The sequence below is a fragment of the Lepidochelys kempii genome, chromosome 1 (assembly GCF_965140265.1).
Source record: "Lepidochelys kempii isolate rLepKem1 chromosome 1, rLepKem1.hap2, whole genome shotgun sequence".
Classification (NCBI taxonomy): domain Eukaryota; kingdom Metazoa; phylum Chordata; order Testudines; family Cheloniidae; genus Lepidochelys; species Lepidochelys kempii.
This window is the reverse complement of record NC_133256.1, coordinates 101,613,309-101,639,331: the sequence shown is the minus strand read 5'-3', so window position 1 is coordinate 101,639,331 and position 26,023 is coordinate 101,613,309. Positions and strand designations below refer to the sequence as shown.

Below are 26,023 nucleotides of genomic sequence, written 5' to 3'. Positions count from 1 at the left end.
AATGATAGACTTTTGTTCTTTTAACTATATTTTATGTATATGTATTTCCAATAAAGGAACATTTCTTGATGGGGTTATTGTCAATACCGTTATTGGGAATAGGAAGAACATACAAAGAATAAAGGGCGTGGTGTTGTCAGGATAACTCTATTTTTCCTACCACCTTCAGTGATGTATACAGAGTAATAGGGTTACAGCCGTTCTGTCCAGGGCACAGTAACAAGGGCTGGTTTCAGTAATACGTCTAGGGTCCCTTTCTAAAATAAATAACATGTGTGACATAGTCCTTCTAAAACCTTCTCCCCCACCACCGCCGGTTTCACAAACTTAAAACCTAAATACTCTGGTTACCTTTCTATAATGATCAAAATCGTAAAGTGAGGAACATGATAAGCCCACTCACTCTTACTTATATATAACTCAGTTTATTGAAGACCCAGAGAGCATAAATACAATCCTCAATCACCTGTAACCTCACGCATGAATTCAGATAAGCCTACTGGTATATAAGCAGGCACTAGAATTCTGACTGCTTCAATCTAACTCCACCTATATCTTGTGGCCACCCAAACTAGTACCACAGACCCAGCATCAACACTGGATAACACAGAGCTCAGCATGTCTAAGTAGGCCAAGCAAGACATCTGAACCAAATCCACAGGGATGTTTTGGATTCTCTACCCTACCAGAGTCTAATACCTCTCAGTTCAGGGTGGCTCACATTCCCCAGGCTATCCCTTTCCAAATTTCTCCCCACTTTCATAAATATATGTACCTGTACATATGAAATAATATCATTTCCAAAAACAGAACACAAACTCTTAACAATACAATAAAACACTATACAGAAAAGCATGAGGGTATAATTATTTATGTAAATTAAACCTGATTTCATTCCCTGATTAGCCTTCTGAACTCTGGGGTTTACAAGGGGGTGCTGAAAATATGAATATGCTAGTTATTAGCCCTAATCAGATCAGGATCCTAATGTGTGTATAATTTCAAGTGGCTTTGGTGTTGACTCCATGGGTGCTCCAGGGCTGGAGCACCCACAGAAAAAATGAGTGTGTGCTTAGCACCCACCAGCAGCCAGCTCCTCACATCCCCAGTGCCCCTGTCCGCTGGCAGCCCCACCAATCAACTCTTCCCCTTCCCTCCCAGCGTCTCTCACCCACCACAATCAGCTGTTCCGAGGTGTGCAGGAGGTGCTGGAGGGGAGGAGGAGGAGCAGAGATGGGGCGCACTGGGAGGAGGGGTGAAGCAGGAGTGGGAAGAGTTGGAGCGGGGATGGAGGCTTGGGAGAAGGGGTGGGGTGGGGGCTGGGCCTAGGGCAGAGCAGGAGATTGAACATCCCCAGGGCCCAGAGGAAGCTGGCATCTGTGAGTTGCTAAGTAAAATATTTGTTTCTTTTTACAGCTGTTATCTGTGTATTGAGTCTGTGTATTTGAATCATTTTCACCAATAAAGAACTGAACCAAACAAATCTGTTACAATGCATATCGTGTGTGTCAAGGTTCCTCCCCCACGCTGAACTCTAGGGTACAGATGTGGGGACCTGCATGAAAAACCTCCTAAGCTTATCTTTACCAGCTTAGGTCAAAACTTCCCCAAGGTACAAAATATTCCACCCGTTGTCCTTGGACTGGCCGCTACCACCACCAAACTAATACTGGTTACTGGGGAAGAGCTGTTTGGATGCATCCTTCCCCCCAAAATACTTCCCAAAAACCTTGCACCCCACTTCCTGGACAAGGTTTGGTAAAAAGCCTCACCAATTTGCCTAGGTGACTACAGACCCAGACCCTTGGATCTTAAGAACAATGAACAATCCTCCCAACACTTGCAACTCCCCTTTCCTGGGAAATGTTGGATAAAAAGCCTCACCAATTTGCATAGGTGACCACAGACCCAAACCCTTGGATCTGAGAACAATGAAAAAGCATTCAGTTTCTTACAAGAAGACTTTTAATAAAAATAGAAGTAAATAGAAATGAAGAAATCCCCCCTGTAAAATCAGGATGGTAGATATCTTACAGGGTAATTAGATTCAAAAACATAGAGAACCCCTCTAGGCAAAACCTTAAGTTACAAAAAAGATACACAGACAGAAATAGTTATTCTATTCAGCACAATCCTTTTCTCAGCCATTTAAAGAAATCATAATCTAACACATACCTAGCTAGATTACTTACTAAAAGTTCTAAGACTCCATTCCTGGTCTATCCCCAGCAGAAACCAGCATATAGACAGACACAGACCCTTTGTTTCTCTCCCTCCTCCCAGCTTTTGAAAGTATCTTGTCTCCTAATTGGTCATTTTGGTCAGGTGCCAGCGAGGTTACCTTTAGCTTCCTAACCCTTTACAGGTGAGAGGAGCTTTCCCCTGGCCAGGAGGGATTTCAAAGGGGTTTACCCTTCCCTTTATATTTATGACAGTGTGTATAGGAATATGCTGAGGCTAGGGTAAATAACGATTATTATACAAGCCAGTGTTGCTGAATCTTCAGTGTTTCTTCAAAGTCACTATTGAACATGTAATTATCATCACAAGTCAATAAAAGTTAAGCAGCTTTAAGATTTCACAAAGAAATATGCATGCAATAATTAAATTACAATCAACTTGGAAAAAATAGTTAAAAGTAGTTACAGGTACTATGCCAGCTTCTGCCATTTTTTTTACAATAATATTTTCCTATTTTTAAAATGTTTATTTCCTACCCTGTTGCTGTTTGAAAGACCTACACAAACACAGAACCTATGAGCTGGAGCCCCAAAGGGATTTAGGCACCTAATTGCCACTTTAGATGCCTAAATCCAATATTTAGACCTCCAATAACCCTGCTCGGCTATCCCCTAATCATAGAATCATAGAATATCAGGGTTGGAAGGGACCTCAGGAGGTCATCTAGTCCAACCCCCTGCTCAAAGCAGGACCAATCCCCAATTTTGGCCCAGATCCTGAAATGGCCCCCTCAAGGATTGAACTCACAACCCTGGGTTTAGCAGGCCAATGCTCAAACCACTGAGCTATCCCTCCCCCATCATGTAGGTGCCTAAAATACGTAGGCATCTAAGTTTCTGATAAAGGTCCCCGTGGCACCTAAAAAATCTGGCAGCGATCACTCCAACAGCCACTTAATCCTGACAGCAAGATGGCTAAATCCAGGCAGGATCCTCAAAATAGGCATTCCCTATTTATCTGGCTTGTGGGGCCTGATCCAGTAGGTGTTCTCAGAGGCTGATCAACAGATCAGGCTCTTCACAAAACATAAGGTACCACCCCCACCTTATAACCTTTAGCCTAGGAGTTAGGACACTTACCCAGGATATGGGAGACCCAGATTCAGACGCCTTGTCTGCCGGACGTTGTTCAACCCACGTCTTGTACAAGTGCTGTACCCGCTGAGCTATGCGGTGTTCTAGGCCAAGTTTTTTCAGTCCTATTGAAGCTATTCTACTGTGTGTAACTAATAAAATATACATTAGAGCAGGGACTTGAAAAGTGAGTGCCCTAAACACAGGGCTATTCAGTCATTTGCGTGCTTTCTCTGGCCCAATGAATGCTAATTATTTATACACAGTCTGGGTCAAAAAGTTTCAACAGGAGCAACTGAGAAAGCCTCATCCTAGAATGCCCATAGCCCAGTGGTTAGGGTACTCTATTGAAAAACAAGTTTAAATCCTTATTTCCCATCAGGATTTGAATAAGGATAAGAATAAGGATTTGAACTTTATGTCTCCCCCATCCTGGCTGAGGGCACTAACAACAGGGCTAATTCTGTAGCTATATAGAGAGAGAATCACAGAATCTCAGGGTTGGAAGGGACCTCAGGAGGTCATCTAGTCCAACCCCCTGCTCAAAGCAGGACCAATCCCCAATTTTTGCCCCAGATCCCTAAGTGGCCCCCTCAAAGATTGAACTCACAACCCTGGGCTTAAGCAAGCCAATGCTCAAACCACTGAGCTATCCCATATCAGCAGCACTGCCTCTTTTTTGCAAGAAAGGGCTTGGGCACCCAGCTTCAGGAAGGAGTTCACAGCTGTGAATACTAACCAGAGACAGGCACCTAAGCCCCTTTGAGGAGATGGGATGTAGGCAAAACTCCTTTCCCGGGCATTTCCTATTGGCTAGATTGGGTGGCTCCCTGCTCAGCTTTGCTGGTTTTTGTGGATCCCATTCTTAGGCCCCTAATTCTCCCTGTGCATCCCTAACTCAGGATTGTGGATTCTATTAGGCAGCAGGAGACCTAAATTTAGGTGTTGTAGCACTAGAATAAGTGGATCTAGCCCCAACTATGGACTATAAAGGAAACAGAAGCTATGTATATACAATGTGATGGTAAATACATAAAGTAAACAAATTGAAAAAGTCGATTTCAAAAATCTTTCACTTGTAACCTTGTGTGTTACTCGCAGCAATAATAGGTACAACATTTTCAGCCAGAAGTGTACGTTTTAAGCCGACAGTGTCCCATTTAAACTTGTACTTGCAGTACGCTGCAAGTGTCTGCACTCTTGTTTGAAATCGCTTGAAATGTTCTCTCCCCCGCCCAAACCATACTGGTAATGAGCGTGAGTGGTGAGGTACAAGCCTGCTGTGATTCTAGTTGCTGGACTACATTTCCCAGCATTACTGCTCAGCCTGGGAAGTGAGACAATATCATTATTCATTCGGAAGAAGTTTTGTTGGACCAATGAAAGAATCCCCTTTCCTTTCTTGCCCGCTGAGACTGAGGATAGGCTTAACCCGAAGATGCTGTTCCAGCTCCACGGTTAAAGGCAGAAGAATCGATGCCCACAAAGACAAAGAAATAGGGACACGGCAGCAGCTCCTGAGTGTGTCTTCTCTGTGGTAACTAATGTAGTTAACTAGCTTCTCCCTTGTAGTTTGCGTAGGGGGAAAGTGGAAATATTCAAGACTTCTTTGAAACAAACAAACTAACGCTAAGTCAAGGCAGATGTGTAACTGAGACACAAGTTACGCTTTAGGACACGTTTTCTACCCCTTCCCTGCAGCTTGGCCTGTTTTCCTGTTTGTGTTTTTTCCTGAAGAGGAAATCTTGTAAATGTTTAGCATTGGGCTGCTTTGTTACTTAACGCTTGGAACAATTCCGGTGTTCACTGTATCGGGTGGAGGAAACCAGCTGAGTCCGGAGAACAGTTTAATATGGGGACCTGGTCTGAGAGCAGATGTTGTCCTCCCCGCTCGGTATTTTTATGTTCAGGCTTTGGACACTGAAGGGCAGAGGTAAGCATGACAGATCTTATCACAGCAACTTTAAATTGTGTTTATGGCCAAAAAGATGTTGGAGTTTTAAAACGGCACTTTCTTACTTCATAGGTTTAAATACTCTTGAGGCTCCCATCCCCACAGTAGCTGAATGCCTGCAAGAATTTAAAATTAGAAATGACTATGTTCCCTAGTTGGCATTCCCAAGGCCCTTTTCCTGGAAATATTTAAGCATTGTGCAACTTTACTCAAATTACACACATGCTTAAGTGTTTTGAGGATCTGGGTCCAAGTCATACCTCCAGATTTCTTTGACAAAATAACTTTTACTACTTTTCCTCCAGTTACACTGTAGAGCCAAAACCCTCACATCTATATTACATTCCATTGTGTTTTGTACATCACCAGTAGAATTGGCCTGACCCTCTCTTCAGAGTCACCTGGGTGTGCCTGTATATATTGGCTCTCTTGTTATTTAATTAAGAAAACTACTTAATTTGCCTTTCTTGCAGAAAAGGATATTCATGTTGAAGGCCCCAAATCTGACTTACATTTTTATGCCTTATATCTCTTTGTAAATTTTGCTTAATTGTCATGTGTCAAAATGCTCTAATGTTCTTTTAATTAAATGAATTCCAGCAGCCTTTACTTCTGGAAATCTGTACTTGCACAATACATGAAGGAAAAATATTCAGTAAAGATTCAAGAATGCCTGTTGGTACATAAAGCTGTGATGCCACAGACATCATTTGAGTTGCACTCCCCATCCACCAGAAGTTAATTTGGCCCAGAGATTTTATTTTTAAGCTTCCTTTGGGATATTATCCACCGTAAGAAAAAAGAATATATGTTTAAAAAACCTATGATGATCTTTTCAAAATCTCCTGTTCCATTGCCCTCATATAAAATTTGCCATTCATCTCAAGGTTCACAGGCATCCTACAGGATGTGAGATGGGGAAAGGAAATGAAAAGTGGGTTACAGAAAAAATAGAAGCATCTTGGCCCAGCAAACAAGTTACAGCTAATTCTCCCTTGTCAAGCCTATATATATAAGAAACTGGTCAGATTAAGTTATGGTGTGACCTCTAGACTTTCCTGCTTCTTTCCATTGTCACACAAATCAGTAATCCCCACAAACATGTAGGTTTCAGATCTGTGAATCCATTTAAAATAATTGCTTATTAAATACTGTATAGAACGTTAAAGAAACCTAGTAACATTTTGAGACAGCCTAAAGCTTAATTCAAAGACTGAAATTAGTGAGCCAGATCATCTCTAAACAGGAAAAACATAGCAGAGAACAGGAAACCCACAACTTGCCACTTGTGCCATTTTCGCCAAAACATTCCATGAAGAGGTAGGGCTTGTTTCCTCTATCCAGGGCCGTCCTTACCCATATGCAAAGTATGCAGCTGCGTAGGCCACCAGAAAATTTGGGACACTGAATTTCCTGGTGCCCTGCGCAGCTGCGTGCTGCCCCTGCTCCAGCTCTCCTCCAGGGGCCCCACCTGTTCCCCGCCCCAGCCCCACCTCTTCCTGCCCCGCCCCAGCCCTGCCCCTACTCCCCATAGCTTTGCAGCAGGGCCGGGGCTGCACTCACTGGCGGCTCTGCACCACCGGTGCATGCTGGGGGGTCGTTCCCCCCGCCCCCTAAGCCAGCCTTGCCCCCATCCACAGAGGCCTGAGGGCAGCCCCCCCATGCCTCTCCGCAGAGGCCTGGGCTGCCCCCCCCGTGGGGGGGCTGCGTAGGGCCCCAGAATAGCTAGGGACGGCCCTGCCTCTATCCCCTCATGGAACTGGCAGAGGGACTGGAGGAGATTTTCAGAGGTACCAATGGCATTTAGGTGTCTAATTCCCATTAAATGTCAGTGGGAGTTAGACACCTAAATGTTATTTATTGCTTTGAAAATCTCCTCAGCCCCTTCATCTTGCAAATTCCCTAAGATCTGAGGAGGCCAGATCCATTTAAGCAGAGTCTGCATGCCTTGGCATTACTTCCCAGACCCTTCCCCTTCTTTAAGGGAAGCACAGCTTCTAAACGACCCAAGCTGTCAGTGCATCTCTACATTTTGCTATCCATATACCCCTTCCCAAGGAGAAATGTGCAGTTTCATTCAACAGAGTGGGGAATCCATGCAAAGTAGCAACAATGAAATTAGCATTATCTTATGTGAGGATTCCCTCAAGGTTGCCAGGGTGAACAATGTTACCTTGTCACAGACAGCAGATACCTCCTGGCCAAAACGCCACATTCTGCGGAGCTCCTAATATCTTAGTTGGATATTGGGAAGGGCGATGCTAGTAAGCTGTCCCTTTTCCCTCTAGTAGCCCACATTCTTCATACACAGCATAGATTTGATCAAAGAAGTGGAGGTGGACAATCTCATTTAATACCTGGTAGCACATATCGTTTCAGTTGTAAAACTGTTCCCTACATTCATAGCTTTCCAAGCCATTCATTTTTTAGGCTGAACTTTTCTAGATTTGGTGTCTATACACTGTGAAATTCTTTTTAAAGTTTGAGCAAAATCCCCTAAACATTTTTTTTATTTATGGGACACTCCTAAAGTTCTTCTGTTTCTACCCTGAGATTTATATTTGAGATATTCTGACTTTCTGTATAAACAATAGATTATCTTCAAATTTTTAGATATCTGTGTTGTACCAATAAAATAAAAACCAGCAGGATCTTATTAAAGGGAAAAAGGCAAAATACCACATTTATTGTGAATACAGAAAGGATCATAGTAAGCAGTTAGTTATAGTTATAACATTCCATTCAATCTCAAATTTATTCTCACATTCATTCATTCATACAAACATATACACACACACACACACAGGTTCTGCAAGGTTGTTATCATAGTTACCAGCCTTAGAGTTGCTCATGCCAAGTCACTGGCCAGGTGGCCTGGACATGAGGAGGGAGCAGGGCCTTGTCAGATGCTCATCTGATGCTCCTGGAAGTTGGTTTGCAGAATCAACCCCAAAGTTCTCACTTTTTAGAGTCTATTTTTATAGGAATTTCTTCCTATGCCAGTCTATGGGAATTGCTTCATCATGCTGTTGCTGAATCAATCAGCAGATAGCACATTCCTGACGGCTCCAAGATGTTATCTTGTTCTTTGGTTCTCCCATTCTTGAGGCTGTTGGGTGGATTCCAGTCTGCCCTCCGGGTGGGGTCCTCTGGTTATTTCCACTTGACACCTTCTTCAGCCGATGGACACTGGATTCTTAGGCTGGCACCTCCCTGATCATTCAGTTATTATCCACACCAAGCATCCATCCACATACATCCTCTATCTCTATTTTAATCACAATGGTTAATACAACAAAAGGGTGGGGAGTCTCTGGGTGCTGTTTCTGTTGTTAGAGTATTGCTTTGAGTCTCTCTCTCTTGTGAATTGCTTTGAGAACAGACTCTGTCTTAGAATGTACTAACACAGTTAGCAGCTTGCAAGTTTCACACATAGAGGGAGAGAAACAGTACCAAAAACCAAGAGACCTCTTAATTAGTAATACCCTGGAATTTAAACTCTGGGGAATCAAACTCATTTGTGATTTTAATACAGAACTTCTTTAATATGATCCAACATAATCCCCCTTTTGACACTAAGATTTATAATCGTCAGTGTCACTTTCTATGTAGCCTATTCAAGAGAAAGTACTGTGAGGCAATTTGAGTTTGTGATTCCAATTCATGCCACATACATGATCCTGGTGATGTATCTTTACTACAAGGTTCTGGGGCAACAGGCAAGGTGAGGCACACCCACTTTTGAGGAGTCCATTCGGTACAACCTCTAGTGTCCAATAGCTTCCCTCCCTCCCCAGCCCACTGGCTCGAGGTCCAGGGTAGCCAGAAGGATCCCATGTGTAATATGGGGAGTGGGTTAACCTTCAATACCTTTGCCTCCAGGAACTGTTAGTGTGCAATTTTGACAACAATTTCTCCCATTAACAAGTCTGGTTTACAATACTGGAAACATATTGCATCCATTCATATTGATAAGTGTCAAACAATGATCTCTTTCTTTGTTTTAACAAATGCACCAAACCCTTAATATTTCCCAATATGACCCAGAACATTTTGTGTTCCAAAGTAGCTAGTGCAAGTATCTGCATTTCAGTGCATCCCATAGCTATGGCTGTGTAGTTTCCTATTTCTAATTTTTTTTTTTTCTTATGGATAAGCCATGTGGTAGTATTAAGCCATTACTAAAGATTCCATTGGCCGTTTAGGTTACCCAGACCAATTTGGACCAAGTCTACTTTGGCATGTACTTGTTTTTGTATCAGGCTGTCCTGTAGCTGGGACAGAAAGCTTAATTTATTTTTAAGTTCCTGCAGGTCTTCAGTATTTTTTTTTTTAAACACACAACAGTGCTAGCAACAACACAAAACACAAGACAAAACATAGAACACAGAACACAGAACACAATTTCTATTGTGACAGTAGATTCATGGTATTGGGTTGCTTTTCAGCTGGCATCAGCTTTTCCTGATTTTCTGAAAGACAAAAAGAACATGTTTCTACCCCTTTTGGGGTGGCAGATTATTGCTTAAAATATTTCTTTTACAAATACCCTTGCTGATTGCAGGCAAAACAGAGAAATTGCCCCCATATTTTCCTGTTTTTGTTCTATAGGCAGGCCAGGTTTCAAAGGCTTTTATCTTTTAAGGGTTATGGGGAAATTATCCCACTGTTTAGTCATTAAATCCCTGAGTTTTCCTTCTTATACAGCAGACCAAGTTTATAATGTTTTTCCTGCTGTGTTAAGCTTTAAGTTTTATTTACAGGTAATAACTGAGAAGCATCATTACCATACGACCTTAAAGGATTTTTTGTTACAGGGATACTTATTATCATTATTATCCCATGCCTTTTATTTAGACAATTTGTTTGCTGACCAGGTATGTCCTTTATCTGCAGCTCCTTTGTGCTGCTAGTTCTTTCCTTCCTTTATCATTTAGGTCATTTGCATTTTCACAGAAACTTCCTGCTTTTGGATTTAAAGCCATCAGCAGCTCAGAGACTCTATCTTAAAAGGTTTCAGAGTAACAGCCGTGTTAGTCTGTATTCGCAAAAAGAAAAGGAGGACTTGTGGCACCTTAGAGACTAACCAATTTATTAGAGCATAAGCTTTCGTGAGCTACAGAAAGAAGAAGAAGTGAGCTGTAGCTCACGAAAGCTTATGCTCTAATAAATTGGTTAGTCTCTAAGGTGCCACAAGTCCTCCTTTTCTTTTTATCTTAAAAGGGACACAATCAACTTTCACCAGAGTTTTGATTACTTTTAACTTCTGCTTCCAAAACACACAGCAATCTGAAAAAGAAAACCCAACCTATTGTGGCTCCCTTTGGAGCCCTAATAGCATTTTAATTAAGTAGCATGGTATGTTTGCATTTCTTTTGCCCCTTCTACAATATACCCTGCACATGTTCTGGGGCAAATGCACATTCCTTCCATAGTTTAATTTCTATAACATTATCCAGATCCATTTTTACATAAGGTGTCACTATTTCTTTTTTTGCTTACAGAGTTTTCATGTACCTTTATCAAAGTGACAGTCTGATTACTCAGAGCCATTTTAAGACTCAGTGTTTCTAACATTGCTTCTTTTTGTTTTGTGCACCTCACCCCTGCTGTTGCTTCAGAGAGGCACTGTCTTTTTTTAATTTTTTTTTTTTACTACAACTCTCATCTGCTGTTTTGTTACAAAAACAAACAAACAAAAAACAAACAAACAAAAAGAATCCCAAATTTTTTTTTTTTTTATATTCTCCTGATTTTGACTGCCCTGCTGCAGCCACAACTTAAAAACATTTTAAATTTTGTAAAGCATTGAGTTACCTTTTAAGGGTTAAATGCCAAATCCCAAAGCCAAACAACACTAATTACCTGTGTCTAGCAAAAAGGTCTGTCAGTTTTGCAACTTTGAATTAAAGAGTCAAATGGATTTTTAGTGGCATTAACAAAAACAAAACTAACTGGTCCTTAGAACTTTACATATTTACACACACACAGACAGATACATACACATTTTCTTTTCCTTAACATCCCTTCCACACTGCTCTGTTTTTTACATCTTACATTCCCTTTATACATTTGAGGCAGTTAAGTTCCAATAGAACCCTCTTATGTTCTTTTAGCAAATTTGACTAAATTGTCCAGTCAAATGATTTTAATCAGATAGTTTATTTTTGCCTGGCTAATTTACAGACATTCCTTTGGAAAAGGGCCCATTTTTCTTTCAGAATGGCTGCAAAGAAACCAAGAATGCTCTAACACTTTTCCTTTTTAACATTTTCGGTTAAAAGTTGTTTGGGTGAAATACAAAGTTTAACTGCTTAATTCCCTCCAGCCTCTGCAGAGTTAACTTTTTTTTTTTTTTTTAACTCTCTTTTCTCTTTGTAATTATGCCTGGGGGTGCCGTACATAGGACCTTCTCCCCCTTTACCTGCCTCCCTCCAGCCTCTGCAGAGTTAACTTTTTCACTCTTTTTGTATTCCTGGAGTGCCTCTTTCACTATTTTCAGCTGGCTTTGGATATTTGTAGCCAGCACCTTCCAATTGTCTGCTCCCTTTTCCATTTGTGCCTTTTCCTCTTTACATGAAGACAAGCAGAGGGAAGAATCCTTACATGCCTCCCACAACAACCAAATTGCTGCTGCATCTCTTTTGGCAGCACTAGAAGGTTTGTATATGAGGATATACTGAGCCAATCTATCCTCTAGGTCCGAAATAGTGCAGACATCAGCTAGGCCTTGTTTAGTCCAAGGACTGTGCCCAAATTTTTGAAGGATTTGTTTAAAAGGTGTAATTTCTTTAACAAAAGGTGAGGTTGGAGTTCCTTCTGACTCCATTCCTCCCTCTAGTACTGGCTTACCCTGTTTTCTTTTAAACATCTTAACATGGATATTTCAATCTCTTTGTCACTGCTGGTATTACTTAGCAAGTGACACAGCCTAGATTCTGAAATCATAGCTTAATCTATGCGTTTTTCCCCTGCTACCTTCCCGGAGGCCAGCAGGTCCCCTGCTACCTTCCCAGAGGCCAGCAGGTCCAGTTAACCTATTTCTCCCTGCTACCTTCTCGGAGGCCAGCAGGTCTGGTTAACCTGTTTCTCCCTGCTACCTTCTCGGAGGCCAGCAGGTCTAGTTTAATCTGTTTTCCCTGCTACCTTCTCGGAGGCCAGCAGGTCCCCTGCTACCTTCTCGGAGGCCAGCAGGTCTAGTTTAATCTGTTTTCCCTACTACCTTCTCGGAGGCCAGCAGGTCCCCTGCTACCTTCTCGGAGGCCAGCAGGTCTGGTTTAATCTGTTTTTCCTGCTACCTTCTCGGAGGCCAGCAGGTCCCCTGCTACCTTCTCAGAGGCCAGCAGGTCTGGTTAACCTAATAGAAATGCCTAGCTCACTAGAGCTGGCGGTGTGCACACCAATATTTACAATAACTGAGGTTTTTTACCAATATTCCCCCTTTCGCAATTCTCCACCAAAATGTTGTACCAATAAAATAAAAACCAGCAGGATCTTATTAAAGGGAAAAAGGCAAAATACCACATTTATTGTGAATACAGAAAGGATCATAGTAAGCAGTTAGTTATAGTTATAACATTCCATTCAATCTCAAATTTATTCTCACATTCATTCATTCATTCATACAAACATACACACACACACACACAGGTTCTGCAAGGTTGTTATCATAGTTACCAGCCTTAGAGTTGCTCATGCCAAGTCACTGGCCAGGTGGCCTGGACATGAGGAGGGAGCAGGGCCTTGTCAGATGCTCATCTGATGCTCCTGGAAGTTGGTTTGCAGAATCAGACCCCAAAGTTCTCACTTTTTAGAGTCTATTTTTATAGGAATTTCTTCCTATGCCAGTCTATGGGAATTGCTTCATCATGCTGTTGCTGAATCAATCAGCAGATAGCACATTCCTGACGGCTCCAAGATGTTATCTTGTTCTTTGGTTCTCCCATTCTTGAGGCTGTTGGGTGGATTCCAGTCTGCTCTCCGGGTGGGGTCCTCTGGTTATTTCCACTTGACACCTTCTTCAGCCGATGGACACTGGATTCTTAGGCTGGCACCTCCCTGATCATTCAGTTATTATCCACACCAAGCATCCATCCACATACATCCTCTATCTCTATTTTAATCACAATGGTTAATACAACAAAAGGGTGGGGAGTCTCTGGGTGCTGTTTCTGTTGTTAGAGTATTGCTTTGAGTCTCTCTCTCTTGTGAATTGCTTTGAGAACAGACTCTGTCTTAGAATGTACTAACACAGTTAGCAGCTTGCAAGTTTCACACATAGAGGGAGAGAAACAGTACCAAAAACCAAGAGACCTCTTAATTAGTAATACCCTGGAATTTAAACTCTGGGGAATCAAACTCATTTGTGATTTTAATACAGAACTTCTTTAATATGATCCAACATCTGACTCAATTCTTTTCCCCATATCTGTTATTAAAGACTGTATATCTTTCCATAAGACCTACAAAGCAGCCAAATTTGAAGAAATTTGCTTCAGTAGCTGTAAAATTACCAAAGTGTAAAATTTACATAGTGAAATACAGTTTCCATACTTACTTGGTGTCACTCATCTGGAGGGCACAGTCACTTGGTCACTCATGCCAGGTGAAACGTCATTCATAAGTAGTGCCACAAGTAATAAGAAAAGTTTTTGTCTTCAGCTCCTACTCTCATTTACTAGCGCTTCTGAGCAGGCAGCCAAGATTTCTGTTTCCTGTTTTTCTTGCTGCTCCACAACCACCTCTATGAATTGGGGCAAGAAGTGGAGAGGAATAGGTGGCCAGCACTGCTGCTTTTTTGTGAGGTAAACAGGACCAGTGGGGTTAGAAAGAAATTAAAGGAGAGGAAAGAGTGAGAGGTAGACTTGACCATACCAGGAAGAGGGCCAATGGAAAAGGGGATGTGGGAGAGAAAGGGCCCAGTGGTAGGGAGAGAGAGCGGTGAAGGAAAGAGAGAGGAAAAGGAACTTCTGCAAAGATAGTCTTATGGTTAATACACAGGATGGATTGCTAGGAGGGTTCCATTCTTGCCCCGGCTCTCTATGTGATGTTGAGAGAGTCACGTCACTTTCCTGCACTTTCCCCTTCTCCCCCCAGAAGTAGTAGTATTTCCCAGATAGGTGGAAGCACTTTAAAACCCTGGAATGGGGTGATTGCTGTTCATTTATTTATAACAGAAGGGAGAGAAATGCTGAAGCAGAAGAACTCATTCACCTCACAAGCTCATATCTGCAGAAATTTCACTGGGCAAGGAGGTACTTGGCTTTGAGCTAGTTTACTTGTAGGGGCAGCATGTCTCAATGGTCTGTTGAGTCACTATGGCCCAAATTTTCAGAAAGGCTCAGACCTCACACTCAGAGCCAGATTTTCAAAACTGCCTGGTTCTCATTTAGGCACCAAAATAAGATTTTCATAAGAGCTCAGTACATTGGGTGCTAAGGTCTACTGAAATCTGCCCATTGGTGTCACAGTGGGAGCTGCTGGCTACTAAGCACTTTTGAAAACCCAGGCCTTATTTAGGTGTCTAAATTGGAGCTGAAGTCTTTGGAAAATCTGGGCACTGAATACTGGGAAATATTGTACAATCTAGCTCTCACTAAAGTCAATGGCAATTTTTCCACTGACTTTAACTGGCATTGGATCAGACCCTAAGAAAACTGTTACATAGTCACTTCTTAATCACGACTGTACTTGTTCCCTGTGTAGGTTTACTTTCTCTCCAGGAGCAAATGCATTCCAGGTGAAGATCACTGCTCCTGATGAGCAGTTCACTCGGATAGGAGTGCAGATATTAGACAGAAAAGATGGCTCCTTCATTGTGAGGTACAGAATGTATGCAAGCTACAAAAACCTGAAGATAGAAATCAAAGTCAAAGATAAACATGTTGCCAAGTCTCCATATATTTTAAAAGGTACAAAGAAGAATTACATGATACAACTTTATTTTACATAGTGGGGGGGTTTTCATACAAACTGTAGCCCAAAATGCTTTACAGTACTAGGGCCCGATCCTTCAACTTGCTGAGGCTCGGGTTCACAGTTTTAGATTCTACTGCAATCCATAATCCCCACTCAGCTTCCCCTGAACCCTGAAGATGCTTAAACTCACTCAGGCTATGTCTACACAGGGATAAAAGCCTGCAGCATGGCCATGGCTAGCCCAGATCAGCTGACTTGGGTTCATGGGGCTCAGATTCTAGGGCTGAAAAATCGCTGTGTAGACATTCAGGCTTGGGCTGTAGCCCAAGGTCTGGGACCCTGAAAGGGTGGAGTGTCCCAGATGTGGGGCTCTAGCCCAAGCCCAAATGTCTACAGAGCCATTTTTCAGTTCCAGAGCCTGAGCCCCATGAGCCCAAGTCAGCTGCCCCAGCCAGCCATGGTTTTTTTTTTATCCCTGTATAGACATACCTTCAGCACCTAAGCTTTTGTGCCTATGTCCCTAAGTGCCTATGTTTCTGCCTCTGAGCATGTACACTGCTGCCTCACTCAAGGCATCCAGACATCTATCTCCCACCTAGGGCCCAGAGTGCTCCACGGATTGGGAAAGACAATGTGTATCTTGCCTGCAGCGGCCAATCTGGTAGGCATGCTCAGAGGCTGCCTAACTCCACACAAAATGACAATTAGGAGGACCAAGCCCTCCTTTTAACCATTAGCCCAATAAGCAGGGTATTCAACTGGGATATGAGATACCACTAGTTCAAGTCCCATGTCAGCCTGATAAAGACAAGGTATTTGAACAGATCGGGCAAGAGGGGCAGGAAATGCCTATCTTCCCCTAGTTTGAGGCTCACTCTGGGCCTTAGGCAGGAGATAGGTTCTTTTATTGTGGAACAAAGTATCCACATGGGGCAGTTATTCTAGGATAGCTAAATTTTACCAGAACAGTTATGCTGTTCCATTTCCCCTTTGTAGACAAGGGCCTAAGAGTCAAACTTACACACTACTGATTCACCTCTGAATTTGGCTCAAAGTCCAGGGTAACTAACTTCTGAATTCAATGTCTTGACTGTGTTGCACATTAAAATAATCTAAAAATTTGCGGTGTATACAACAGGCCCTGTTTACCATGAGAATTGTGACTGCCCTCGCGAAGACAGCACTGCATGGCTGGAAGATATGAGCTGCCCTCAAGCCATTCCACAGATTCAGAGAGACCTAGCACATTTTCCCACTGTTGATCCAGATAAGATTGCAAAGGAAATTCCACAAAGGTTTGGACAAAGACAGAGCTTGTGTCACTATACCATAAAAGATAACAAGGTACAGTATGTGATTTAGCTGAAGTATTAAAAGGAGGCTTCTAGCTAGTCATATATTTAGGCTGGTTATCACTTTCCCTTATAAAGGATTCTTTTGACCTTTTCTTTGAGAACCTCTCACACCTCCATTGTTTGCTTCATTATCCCTCAAATATAGTATTTAACTCTTATATAGTGTTTTTCATCTGTAAAACTCAATGATACTTACCTTCCTTTGTAAGGTGTTTTATGTCCATGTTACAGATAGGGCAGTTGAAACACAGAGAGGCAAATTACTTTGCCCACAGTAAGACAGCAGATCAATAGTAGAATTAGGAGTAGACTCAAATGTCCTGACTCCCAGTTTAGTTTCCTGTCCTCAAGAGTTTTGAATACTAATCAATTTTGTATGGTGCAGTGGTCTAAGAATCCTCAACTCTAGCTAACAAAACTCTACTAATTTCAGAAGAGCTTTTGGTGGTGTATTGGAACTGTGTTAAAATTACAAGCTAGCAGTTTAAATGTAAGGTGTTTACTATTCCTGTTTGCACATTAGGGGGCTTTATAGAGAAGTATGCAATCTTGTGCAGTCAGTCAAAGAACCAGCCTAGTAGAAAGTAGGATGAGTTGTGCCTCTCTAGTTGTGCAGCCTGCCTTCTTTCTCTCTGTTTTTGGTTCTTGTGTGTGTTAAAGTTTTGGATTCCTAGAAATAAAGTAGTGTTACATCACAACCTTCCAGAGAGAATATTTTATGTTTTTGTCAAGCTTTTCTCTATGCCATGAACATAATCCGGGAAAGAGTGCAGTAGAGTCAGGCTTGAAAGTGATAAGTTTCTATTTACAGGAGATCATTTTTAAAGGTGACTGCAAAGGATGAAAAATGTGTGCCCCTTTTTTTGCTTCGTCAGAGAGGTAGGACATTCCAAGGCCTCCCAAAATGATTTGAAGTTATGTAAAGGTGAAGCCACACAATCTGTCTGATTGTTTACTGTGAAACAGGAAAGCTCCAATAATGTATTTTTTCCCCAAGCAAAAACACTAATGAAATAACTTTTGGATTATGTTTAGGTTTATATAAGGACTCATGGTGAGCATGTTGGCTTCAGGATTTTCATGGATGCTATACTACTTTCTTTGGCTAGAAAAGTGAGTATATATTAGTCTTATATATTGTATATGTTAGTGTTTAAATATCAAAATTTTCCCTGAAATCCTTATTACAGTTTTGTTGATGCCTCCGCAACAATAAAGAAAACACCACTATTCTTGTTCTCTTTTTTTTATTACTTTCACATTAATAAGTAATAAGCGAGCAGGCTTGTTCCTCATGAAGTTGGATGTTCTGGTATGCTCTTTGATTAGTTTGTAGAATGTAACTTACAAATGTTAATTATCTGCAATGTTGTTTTAGCTGTGCTGGTCCCAGAACATTAGAGAGACAAGGTGGGTGAGGTAATATCTTTTATTGGACCAATTTCTGTTGGTGAAAGAGACCAGCTTTCGAGCTTGCACAGAGTGTGTTAAGGTATGTATTCTGGACTCTCTCCTCGGATCAACCTGTGGGTGAACACTTTTCACAGAAAGGTCATTCCATGTCTGACCTCTCAGTCCTCGTCCTCAAAGAAAACCTGCACAACACCTTCAAAAGACGAGCCTGGGAGCTTAAATTAAGTTTGCTAGACATTGAAAACCATGAAGTTAATAAATACACTGGATTTATGGCTTATTACAACAATCTGTAACCCAGTAGTCCCCCTTTTTTGTCCTATGACTGCAGAGATGTTAAGATGCCACTTCACCTTCAATGGTCTCTTACAATACACGCTAACTACTTATGCTAAACGATTGCTTCCACCTTCTTTTTAGCTGTGACACTGTGTACATTTCCCAGACCTGTGTAAGCTTGAAAGCTTGTCTCTCTCACGAGCAGAAGCTATTACTTCACCGACCTTGTCTCTCAGATATCAATTAGGCAGCTAGACCTTATGACAAAGGCCTATATAGGATTTAATAGAAAACAATTGTCCATAGGCTTTGTGAACCATCCTATAGGATTTAACAGGTAATTATATCACTGCTAATACATTTTGTAGGATGATGTAAACAAACCTCAGGGAATTCATATAATTTTCTGTTAAATTCTATACACTGTGGAAAGAGGCCAGAGACAAAGAGAGGCTGGGGAAGATGTCCCCCAACTATACTCAAAATTAAATTTCTAGAGCATCCTATTTGTTTCATCCCTGTTCAGTTCTTTTCAACTTTTCCATTGGCTAATATGATTGAAGAACAAAAAAATCTATTGTGTTCAAGGAGAAAATTAGCCCCCAAATGACTGTGGTCTGAAAATGTAAACACTGATCATATGTAGTTTATAGCTTGTCCGTTACAGTTATCGAATACAACCAGTAGATGGCATTGTGTTCATAAAGATTATTCCTAAAGATTACAGCCTTTCCAGGTGCTCTGTGAAGAGAAGACTCCCTTTGTTTTATGAGAGCCAGATAGAACCCTATGTGTCTGTATGTAAACTGAAAAGAAGAACTGGTCCTTTGTTTCTCTATCTCTAGAACTTCCATGCCTTTCTGCCTGTTCTTAACAGGGAATTCTTGCTAAAGGTTTCCCTGTGTCATCAAGTTAGAGCAAATAAACTTTGCTGTCCTTCCTCAGTCATATGAGAAGGCATATAAACCCTACTTGATATCTGGCAGAGGATTAGTTTCTATCTTTGTCTCTGAATGTAAGCTGAGTCAGAAACCTAATGTTTCTAATGCTTGGACAGCAGAGGAATCAAGACATGTTGCAATGTGGATGAGCCACAATGAAATTAATTACCTTGCTGGTCTGAACAACAAAAGTATTCAAGAAAAGTTTCACATATGCACATGTTATGGAGAGGCAGTAATGTGCTTATAATTGCATATTATATATATGTGGGGACTTGGTCAATATGGGTAATTAATGTGTATGTAGATAATTGTTATCCATTTTTAGTATTGTTTATATTTTGTGATCATTGATGAAAGAACAGTAGTTTTAGCCAGAATTAACATTATAGTACAGTGATGGAATAGGTATATCTTTTATTTAATAAGGCTAATGTGGTTTTATTATGTAGACAGTGTAAAATTAATTGTGCCCTTAAGTATTAATTTCCCTCTAGCTAAGATTTTGTAAATGGCATGGTACTACTACACTGCTGTCACTTTGCAACCTTAATAGCTTTTGAAATGCAGTGTTTTGGTTTTGGAATATATACAAAGACCTGAGCACTATGAACAAGGGAAGAGGATGCTTTATTATATCTAGAAGAGTAGCTTTTGTGAGATTCCTTTTGAAAACTAGTTTGTTATAATGCTGCTTTGTTTTCTGACCTGGTAATAGAGAGATTTAAAACATGGATTTCTGCGAACAGCATTCCTGAAGTGGGATGAGCAGTTGTTATAGTTTTTGAATATATTATGGCCCTGAACCTAACTCTTCCAGTAGACTTCTCTTATTGTACCTAATTTCAGATACCATATTGATCAAGGAAAAAAAAAGAATATTCCTATATAAACACATACAATACACACTAACATCAACACTATCATTTGTCTTCTTTTAGGTGAAAATGCCAGACGTAGAGTTTTTTGTTAATTTAGGGGATTGGCCTTTAGAGAAAAAAAAATCTACTCAGAACCTTCATCCCATCTTCTCATGGTGTGGATCCACAGAATCGAAAGACATTGTGATGCCAACCTATGATTTGACAGACTCAGTCTTAGAAACTATGGGCCGGTAAGAAATCATGTACATTTTTCACAAAGCCCTAAATATGAGTGGATGGTCTTCCAATAGACTCTTACATTACCAATACTTCAATAATTGTTATACTATGTATTTATTCAAATTAATTTCTATGTTGACACTGAGACACCATTTTAGGCCAGATAAGGAATACTGAATGTCTAAGTTTAGCTATTTTATCCTTTACATAATTGTTGTATTCCTGCAATGTCCTATTTCAGAAACCAGAGACCAAATGTAGTCCAATCAAAAACACTAAAAAAATCTATTTTATCACTGATGACACCTCTGTCAGTGTCCCCACCACTCAGGATGATATCGTGGGAAAGGTCGTCTTCAACTCTTCCCTGCATATTCAGGCTTCCTCCAGATCTTGCTGCTTCTCTCTCCATAACTGCTTCTCTCTCCTCCTTCTTCTTTTAAAATATGTGTAGCCAAAACTCTCATGTAGGCCTTCATCTCCCATCTTGATTACTGTAAGGTCCTCTTCTCAGGCCTCCCTAACAGCTATTTTGCCCCTTCAGAACCATACAAAACCAGTTTTTAAGATGATCTTTCTTGTCCATGACTCTGAATCCACTTGAATCCTTCCCCTGGCTCACCCTATTTCACTGCATTCAGTTCACCCTTCTTGTCCTTATCAAGACCCTTCACAGATCTGTCCCTCTTTATTTGTGCATTCTGATCTCTTACTGCAGCACCTTCTCACTGTCTCCTTCATTCTGGCAAAGATAGCACCTTCATATACCCTTTGTCATCCTCTCCCACGGCCATCTCCATACCTTCCATACTGTCCGTAGCACATAGCATGCTTCTCTGCACTGACCCACAAAGTCACTATTGTCTTCCCCTTCAAATCTCTCCTCAAATACCCCCTGTGGCATAATGCCTGTAAGATATCAACTAATGAACGGTGGCTTGAGAGTCAGATGGCATTTGTTGACACTTATTTTATCTATCATAATCATAATAAGTCTACAAACATTTATTTGATTGGTTTCAGAGTAACAGCCGTGTTAGTCTGTATTCGCAAAAAGAAAAGGAGTACTTGTGGCACCTTAGAGACTAACCAATTTATTAGAGCATAAGCTTTCGTGAGCTACAGCTCACTTCCTCAGATGCATATCATGGAAACTGCAGCAGGCTTTATATATACACAGAGAATATAAAACAATACCTACTCCCACCCCACTGTCCAGTCCAGTGGGGTGGGAGTAGGTATTGTTTCATATTCTCTGTGTATATATAAAGCCTGCTGCAGTTTCCACGATATGCATCTGAGGAAGTGAGCTGTAGCTCACGAAAGCTTATGCTCTAATAAATTGGTTAGTCTCTAAGGTGCCACAAGTACTCCATTTATTTGATTGTATCCCTGCCTTTGTATGTTATCTGTCTTCTTAGATTGTAAACTTTTTTTGAATAACACCATTGAAATCAATGGAAATGTGGTGTATAACTGCTGAGGGAGAACTGGGTCCAGAATTGTATTACAAGAATATTTTAAAAGATTGGTGCATGAGAACTTCAAGAGTCCTCTTTTCTGAAATCACTTGTTCCCTCCTGACATCTAGAGTCAGCCTGGACATGATGTCTGTCCAGGCCAACACTGGGCCACCCTGGGAAGACAAGAATACTACAGCAGTTTGGAGGGGACGTGACAGCCGCAAAGAGAGGCTTGAACTTGTAAAACTCAGTAGAAAATATCCAGATATCATAGATGCTGCTTTCACAAACTTTTTCTTTTTTAAACATGATGAAAGCCTCTATGGTCCCATTGTGAAGCATATTTCATTTTTTGATTTTTTCAAGGTAGGCCATCAATTTATTCTTCTTGCAGACTTAACTCACCAGTGTTTGAGAATTTTCCTCCTCCTGCCTACCGTCTTTGTACATATTATACATATATATTAAAGTAGTTAACTTTTCAGACATAACCTGTTTATGATTATCAGATCGGACTTAGGCCTGGGCTACACTGGGTGGGGGGGTTCAAACTAAGATATGCAACTTCAGCTATGCTAGTCTTAGTTCGACTTACCTGGCCGTCCTCATGGCGGCGAGTCAACCGTGGCGGCTCCCTTGTTGAGTCCGCTTACTCCTCCTGCCCAGGTGGAGTACAGGCGTTGATTCAGGGATCGATTTTATCGCATCTAGACGAGACACAGTAAATCGATCCTCGATAGATCGATCACTACCTGCCGATCTGGTGGGTAGTGAAAACGTACCCTTAGATTTTGAGGTTTTATAGGAACTTTCTGTCCAGTATAATCTCTAGATTCCATTTTATTATTCTTCTGTCTGACTGGTGATCATAGCTCCTCCCAATACAATATATTTAGCCAGTGGAACTAATCTCATCTGCTTATTAACAATAAAGATTACCTATAATGCAATGCTTGTCTGGTATAATCTGCATGTCTTAAAATGAGCAAGCCCCCTGCATTTAATATTCTCAGAATAAAAAAAACACCACAAAACCAATCCCTGCTACCTGTTTTTAAAATGTTTATTAATCAATTACTGTATGTTTTTGCAGTATAAATATCAAATTAATATTGACGGCACAGTGGCTGCATACAGATTGCCTTACCTGTTAGCAGGAAACAGTGTAGTACTGAAGCAAGACTCCTTCTACTATGAACATTTTTATAATGAGCTGCAGCCCTGGAAACACTACATTCCATTTAAAAATGACCTGAGTGACCTACTGGAGAAGCTACAGTGGGCAAAAGATCATGATGAAGAGGTAAGTCTATATTAAAACACTTAGAAACATTTCCTGACAAACTAAAAGTAGGTGAATACAAGTTAATTTGTTTAAAAACAAACAAAACATTAGCAGGTCTTAAGAATGAGTGTCACATATTATACCAATGGGGAAGCAAAACATATTTAGCTTGTGTATTCTCTACAGCCCTTAATTTGAAAATTAATTTGAGTTTTTGAGAAATTAAAGATGTATTTATGGAGTAAGGACACCTTTCTTTCAACGTAAAGAATATGTCAATTTTCAGTCTCCCTCGCACATCATCAGTAATAAAGGTTGGTTTATTATTTTATGGAGCAATCACCATGGTGGTACCTAGACACTTGTCTACAAAATTGGAAGGCTAATTACTAAAACTGTACATATTGTGTTACATTTCAGAATCACTACTACCATCTCCAGAAATTTTCCTATGTCAGGATTTTCCTTTTCTTTGACAGGCAAGGAATATTGCAAAATCAGGGCAAGAATTTGCAAGAAATAACCTCATGGGAGATCATGTATTCTGTTATTATTTCAAACTTTTCCAGGTCAGTATATCAGACTACTAGAAAAAAAGTTATGTAGAAAGCATTTAGGAATATACAGACACTGGAAATCAGCCAGTCCAGAGATGAAGTCACAAAGCAAAGAGTAACAATGGGAAACATTAAGTAGACTGTGGACATTGTGTGAAGTGTATGCGCTAAAAGATTCCTTTAATGTTAGAGTGGCAGTTTGAGAGAGGCATTCCAGCTCCCATAAATCTCAATCTAATTTACAAGAAAATGTTCCCATGTTCCTCACACTAGCACTCAGCAATGATCTAAGAGCGTAGTCTCATTCCCCTATCTCCAGCCACAGCTGAAAATGTCTGTGCATTAGCACTGAGGTTTTGACACTTCAGTGAGGCACCACCTGGGATCTCTGACAGCAGTTAAGTATCCGCTTACCTTCTCTGTGATATGGTGGGCTTTTCTGAGAGCAATGGGAGATTCTTTGGCCACACAGCTCTTACAAAATTATTGATCTGAGCTGTGAGATATTACAGGCAGTTAATAAAGTAAGAATACCTTCCTCTTTTTTGAATTAGGAATACGCCAATTTACAAGTGAGTGAGCCAAAAATCAGAGATGGCATGGAGAAGGTAGAGCAGCCTGACGATGACCTGTTTCCATGTACTTGCCACAGAAAGAAGGTATGGTCTGTACAATAAAGGTCTGATTCTGCAAGATGCTGAATGTCCTCAATTCCTATTTAATTGAATGTGCCCAGTACCCAACATCATCAGGGCTCAGATGAGTTTCATTCAAATTCTGATGACTAAGAGGCTTGTAGGTGGTCTATATTTTTATTTTTTATTTTTAAAATTGTGTATTTGCACCAACTAAACAGCTGAAAACTGCTGCTGAAAAACAGAGTTAACTGAGAGCTAACTCCTGTGAAATCACTGGGGCAACACCGTAAGACTGCTAACAGTAATACAACAGAACAGTTTCAGAAAGGCAATCATTTTGTCTGTGAAAGTCAAAAAGAGCCAGAAATGTCAAGGTTTCCATTTTTCATTTAATCATTTCTGGATTTTTGTAATATTACTTTAAATGTACTGGTTTGTAAAACTGCTGATAACCAACCACTGAAAGACTGTTTTTATAATTCCTGTAGAATAAATAAGGGTCCTGGCAGCGAGAATAATTTCCTTGAAAATGGATTGCCTCAGTGGTCATGTGTTTTCAAAATTAAATAAATATTTGTAAGAGTAAACTAAAAGGCTCTAAAAATTAATAGCTAATTTATAGTAATTGTTTGGGGGCATATCCCAATTCATTAAGTCATACCCACCCAGCTGTGGCTAGCACAGACAAGGAATTCCGTATTGCATAGATCTTGTTGTGAGTGGAGGTTTGAGGACACAGCAGACATTCAGGACCCCCGTCCCACTCCGCCCTACCTCATGCATACTTCAAAGAGAGTCTGTCAGCCACAAATAAAGCCAGGGCAGAAGGAGGAAACGAACCAACCTGCACTTACCTGGATACAGTGGCTAATAAAGGACATGGTGAAACTGCAGCTGTGGGCTGAAACAGTGGCCAAAGAGGAACTGTTCCTTTCTGTCTCTTTAGAAAGGGAAAGGATCATTGAATTAAAGCAAGATATACAAGACTATACTGACTGTTAAAAAATGCAACAGTTAATATTTTTCCTTCTTAATTGCAGGCCAAAGATGAACTCTAACAGGAAGAAATAAAGTCACTTTTAGGAATGTTTACCTATCTTCAGAATCCCGTTAAAAGAAAATAAAAGGAAAATTATTTTATTAACAATTTCAGTGGACAATACAAAACAGTGTGCAATAGTCTGAATGAGGAATACCTATTTTCCCTTTTATCATCAGTATCAGTAGTATTTGCTGTTTTGAATTTTTTTTTTTTGAATAAAAACAATTTTTTTTTAATAAAGTCACCTTCATTTCAAAAAGCGATGTTGTTACTATTCTAAGACCTGATTCTGCAAAGGGATGGTGAGCAGGCACCTTCCACAAACTGCTTTAGGGACTCAATCCACACAGTATGTTAAGTCTAAACAAACTTTTCCTGGAGTTTGGATTTAAACAACAAAAAAAGACCTTAAAGTAACAAAATTCAGTTCAAACCTCCTGAGCATGACTGCTCCAAGGGTTCCTCTTTCGGGACTGCTTAGTCACACTTTCATTCCTCTTTGCACAGAGCCTATATGCTAAAAAGAGAATGATATCCTGTCTACAGACAAAAGACTCTCTCTAATCTCTCTCTGTCTCTCTCTCTCTCTCTCTCTATATATATATATAAATTATTTATATACATATACACAGTATAAGTTTTTAAAAAACAATTTAATACTGTACACACCAATGATGATTGTGTAGCTTGGTTGAGGTGGGGAGTCACAGGGTGGAACAGGGTGGGATATTTCCCAGGGAATGCCTTGCTGCTAAATGATG

At 40.6% G+C, this 26,023-nt stretch overlaps 1 protein-coding gene across 3 annotated transcripts; it reads left to right on the top strand.

Moving 5' to 3' along the window:
• Positions 1–4,768: 4,768 nt before the first annotated feature.
• POGLUT2 (protein O-glucosyltransferase 2) lies at positions 4,769–25,511 on the top strand. Of its 3 annotated transcripts, XM_073349043.1 has the most exons (10): positions 4,769–5,247; positions 14,974–15,179; positions 16,325–16,530; positions 17,577–17,654; positions 20,116–20,288; positions 21,869–22,106; positions 22,834–23,043; positions 23,505–23,594; positions 24,137–24,241; positions 25,261–25,511. In XM_073349043.1, the coding sequence occupies exons 1-10, from the start codon at positions 5,066–5,068 to the stop codon at positions 25,276–25,278; spliced, it is 1,506 nt and encodes a 501-aa protein (XP_073205144.1). In that variant the 5' UTR covers positions 4,769–5,065; the 3' UTR covers positions 25,279–25,511. The 3 variants fall into 3 exon arrangements, with proteins under 3 accessions (XP_073205144.1, XP_073205154.1, XP_073205163.1); XM_073349053.1 differs by lacking the exon at positions 25,261–25,511 and having other exon boundaries at positions 23,446–23,594; positions 24,137–24,239; XM_073349062.1 differs by lacking the exon at positions 4,769–5,247 and having other exon boundaries at positions 15,003–15,090; positions 25,261–25,508.
• The last annotated feature ends 512 nt before the right edge of the window (positions 25,512–26,023 follow it).